The sequence below is a fragment of the Zingiber officinale genome, chromosome 7B, assembly GCF_018446385.1.
Source record: "Zingiber officinale cultivar Zhangliang chromosome 7B, Zo_v1.1, whole genome shotgun sequence".
In the NCBI taxonomy this organism is placed as follows: Eukaryota; Viridiplantae; Streptophyta; class Magnoliopsida; order Zingiberales; family Zingiberaceae; genus Zingiber; species Zingiber officinale.
Window position 1 is genome coordinate 2,775,846 of NC_055999.1, and position 4,100 is coordinate 2,779,945.

At 37.8% G+C, this 4,100-nt stretch overlaps 1 protein-coding gene across 1 annotated transcript; it reads left to right on the top strand.

Moving 5' to 3' along the window:
• Positions 1-357: 357 nt before the first annotated feature.
• On the top strand, positions 358-3,815 carry LOC122005047 (thioredoxin-like 2, chloroplastic). Its single transcript, XM_042559954.1, has 4 exons — positions 358-610; positions 687-872; positions 2,436-2,600; positions 3,437-3,815. Exons 1-4 carry the CDS (start codon positions 446-448, stop codon positions 3,548-3,550), a joined length of 630 nt encoding a protein of 209 aa, XP_042415888.1. The 5' UTR covers positions 358-445; the 3' UTR covers positions 3,551-3,815.
• Positions 3,816-4,100: the final 285 nt, after the last annotated feature.

Consider the following 4,100-nt stretch of genomic DNA (forward strand, 5'->3'; position numbering starts at 1 on the left):
CAAAAGTAAATTAATCAAAATTTTCAACAATGATAGTATCATAAGGATGTGTAGATTCATAAATTTATTGATTAATTGTTTTTATTCTAATTTATTCAATTTATTTGTTTAAATGAATAAGAGATTTTAAAATTAAAATTGTTCCGAATTAATTAATATGATGAAATTTTTTATAAGAAAAAAAAATCTAAAATAATTATATTTTGTATGTATTCCTAAACCGGTTTTCTAACTTCCATTCCAGCCCATGACAAGTTATTCTTGGGCCGCGCTCACAGGGTGGTAAGAAGTCAACGCTGTCACCGCTACTTTCCCACCAACGGGGAACGTTAAATCGGCAAGTTAGGCTTCTCATAGTATCGTATCGGATTCTACTATGTCCCAATAAAACGCCCGAATCTGTAGCCGCCGCCGTCCGCACTCATCCCTCGCCTCTTTCCCTTTGATGGCCGATGCTTTACTACCCCATCACGGCCTCCTCCTCGAGTCCCGCAGCCATCTGCTCCCTCCCATCTTCTTTCCCCTCAACTCCCCGGCACTGACCCTCCCCCACGGGTCTCGATTCGACCCCGCCGTCTCCCGCCCTTCTAATCGATGGCAGCTTTCCAAGGTACCGCGGACAAAAATGCTTGTGCCTTATCCCCCTGATTCTGTGTTTCTTAGTTGTTGTTTTTTGGTGGGATCAGTTGCGCGCGGTTGTGGAAGAGGCCGCGGATGCGCCCAAGTGGTGGGAGAAGGACGCCGGGCCCAATATGATCGACATCCACTCTACGCAGGAGTTCGTGGACGCATTGAGTCAAGCAGGTGAAAGGCTTGTCATTGTGGAGTTCTATGGTACTTGGTGCGGATCTTGTCGAGCTCTGTTCCCAAAGGTGATTCCTTTTTTTTTTTCTTTTGCCACCGTAATGCTGTTTGATCCGCCGGGCAACTGACTAATTAAGCGCGCGCTCGTGATGATTGGGCTTGGCTGCACTAATTGAAGCTGTATTTGAGTCTTTCTATTGACAACTACACTTTCCTTACTACATTTGTTGATGAACATGGCTTGCTTATTCTCAGATACTATTTATGAATATTATTCACAATCTCTGTCCGCGGATATTAATGATCCAAGCAAAAATGTGTTGCAGCTTATTCATATAGTTTAACGAGTTGTTGGCCTTGTTACCAAGCCAAACACTAAGTTTGTTCACCAACATTTGATTCATTTACAACCTCACGACATGTGTGGCATCTTCTCTAAACTTGGTTCTTCTACAAAAACGCTTTCTAACTTAATATTGGGGCATATCAGTCCTGTCTATTAAATTTCTGGTGAATTGTGCATAAATATTCTTTCAAGTAATTGCTTCTGTGTTGTGTTTGTTGATAATTGTGTCGTGTCAAAGGAATTGGTTTCTCTGTTTTCTCTTGGATGTTTAATAGATTACATTTTTTGCATAAGAATTGGATTAACTGATGCCACCATTCATGTTACCACTTGGTGATATTCCACAATTTCTTTAAATCTAAGACAAATCAAGCATGCCTAAAAGGAAGAGGAAAAAATTTTCCACACTTTGAAGTCAAACTTTACTATATATTCACCAAGGAATGAAATCTCTTTCAGAGCTTTCATCCCCAACCCAAACAGGTTGTATCAAGTCATGCCACCAATGCCGACACTCGGCGCTGAAGGTACGAACGAGGATGAAGAAATTGGGGAGAAGAAGAAGAATGGAGAAGAGAATCCTAACCTTTGCTAGACTGCCCCACCGAAGTTTCGTGTCGCATCACTATCATTGCAGAAGATTTATGTGCACAGGCAAATCTTTGCGCCGCATGGTAAAGCCTCATATACCTCTCAAGGGAAGTCCCTGGCTGCATCGTGCCATTGCGAAAGCTTAACAGCAGGCTTGTGGTCTCAAGTTGTTCTACATGCTAGTCGGTGGGTGGAATGAAATGTTTCGTTTGTGCCAATCAGTATGCAACAAAATTGTATTACTTTATTGACTGAAGGCTCAATTTCATTTCCCAGTACAAACATATATCTCAGTGCCTGAAAAGGAGTTATAACTTATACTGTACTGTGAAGCCAAATTTAACAGAATGCATGGCATAAACTTGTAATGCTTTGATGCACCTGTTCATCATGCAAGGTTACTAATGAATTGATTAAGCTAATACTATTCTTTCCTTGAAAGACCACTAAAACTGATTATGGGTGCATAGTTCTTTATGCATGCTTTTCTTTAGTTCTTCTGCTAATTCACATGTCCTGCCGTCCTGGGTTGTAACTTATATTCTTATTATGTTTTATGCATGACAGCTCAGTTGTGTAACTTCTTTAGTTTTTCTGTTTTCAATTGGCGTGATATCTATAGGTGTACTACGTGAACATGAAACTATTTTTCACAGTAGTCGCTTACTATTTCTTTCCTTCAATTATCCCTCAGCTATGTATGATGGCAAAGGAACACCCAGAGATTTTATTTTTGAAGGTGAACTTTGATGAGAACAAACCTATGTGTAAAAGATTGAATGTAAGAGTACTTCCATATTTCCATTTTTACCGTGGTGCTGATGGCCTTCTGGAGTCGTTTTCATGTAACTTGGCTAAGGTAAGAATTTGTACTGGTGTTCATGCTGTTTTTTAAGTAAATACTTTTTCTATATGCCTCTTTGGTTACTGCTTTCTTTTTCGTCCTCCAACTAATTTACATTAGTAATCTGTATTTGTTATGCCAAGTTAAGCTCATTTCCTCTTAAATGCATTACATATTTAAATGACATCAAGTCAATATTGAATGATTAAGTTGTTTAATTATTTCATTCGCCTGCACAGATAGTTGTGCACAATATAGTTTGATCGAAGATAATTGAGTTTGCAGCAAGGTCAGTTTATTCTCACCTTAAGAGAAATGTTAGTATCCTCTACGTGTGACAGTTTATTTTGGAACCTTCCTTTTTTAGTACTCTTTTAATTCAACTAGGTCTCGGGTGTTGGTAGGTGGATATTTATCAACAAAGAAGGTTTAATCATGGTCAATGTTGTTTTACCAAGCTTGTGCTGCAGATTAAACTGTGGAATTGGTAATTGCATTGGTATATTAATGCATAACTCCTATGAGAAAACTCAAAACTGCCTTTTTCTTTTCATGCGATAGATTAGGACTGCCTTGTGCTTGTGCTTATGCTCAATTAAATATTAAATCTTTACTAGTTTAGCACCCTTCCATCCTCATTCATCTCTAGGATCAATCTCTTAACCTGTTCATTTACTTTTACCGTCAATATTGTCGCCTTATTGGGGATGCTTCATCAAATTTCTCGAGCAGATCTAGCAAAAATGGGAAGAGAACTACTAGTCGGAACTCCTCCATTCTCTTTCGTGTTTGTTTATTCAAATGAAAAACTAGCTTTTGTGATAGCAGATTTTTTTTTTTTCTAACTGCAGTTCCAGAAGATAAAGGATGCCATTGAAGAACACAACACTCCACGTTGTAGCATTGGACCTCCTTTAGGAATTGTAAATATAAACCTGCTCGATAGTTCAAACACAGGCAAGTAAGCCTCCCAGAAGCCAACTTTCAATTTTATGTTTATTGTTCCTGCTCAACCATTGTATTCTATCGTTTTTAATCCAAAGCTTCAAGCATTTGTACTCTTCACAATTAGTCTGGTCAATTAAGAAGTATATAAAAGCAGGACTATACGAGAATCTATTGAATATCTGTAATGTTCTAATTACTCAGAATATGTGCAGTTAAATTTGTATTTGGGAAGAAACTCATGTATACACAGTTTACCAACTGAGTTCCGGAATTTGTACTCTACTAGATGGTTTTTATGTGAACTAGTGGGTTATACTTTTTATCTGACTCATTTTAAGGGTTTATCGAGAAATTTGTGCATGTCAAGAGAAGAATCGTGGGTAGTAATTAAGGGTTTGCTTCAATGACATTGCGATGGCATGTTTTGATCCTTCTTAAAAATAAAAAATAAAAAAAAGGTTGTTTTCATAGAGTACCTTAAAGTTTTGATTGACGAAGAGTTATATAAGATCTAGGCAATAAAAAAAAATATATTTAGTTGTAGATTTGGGCAACTAAACATTTCAA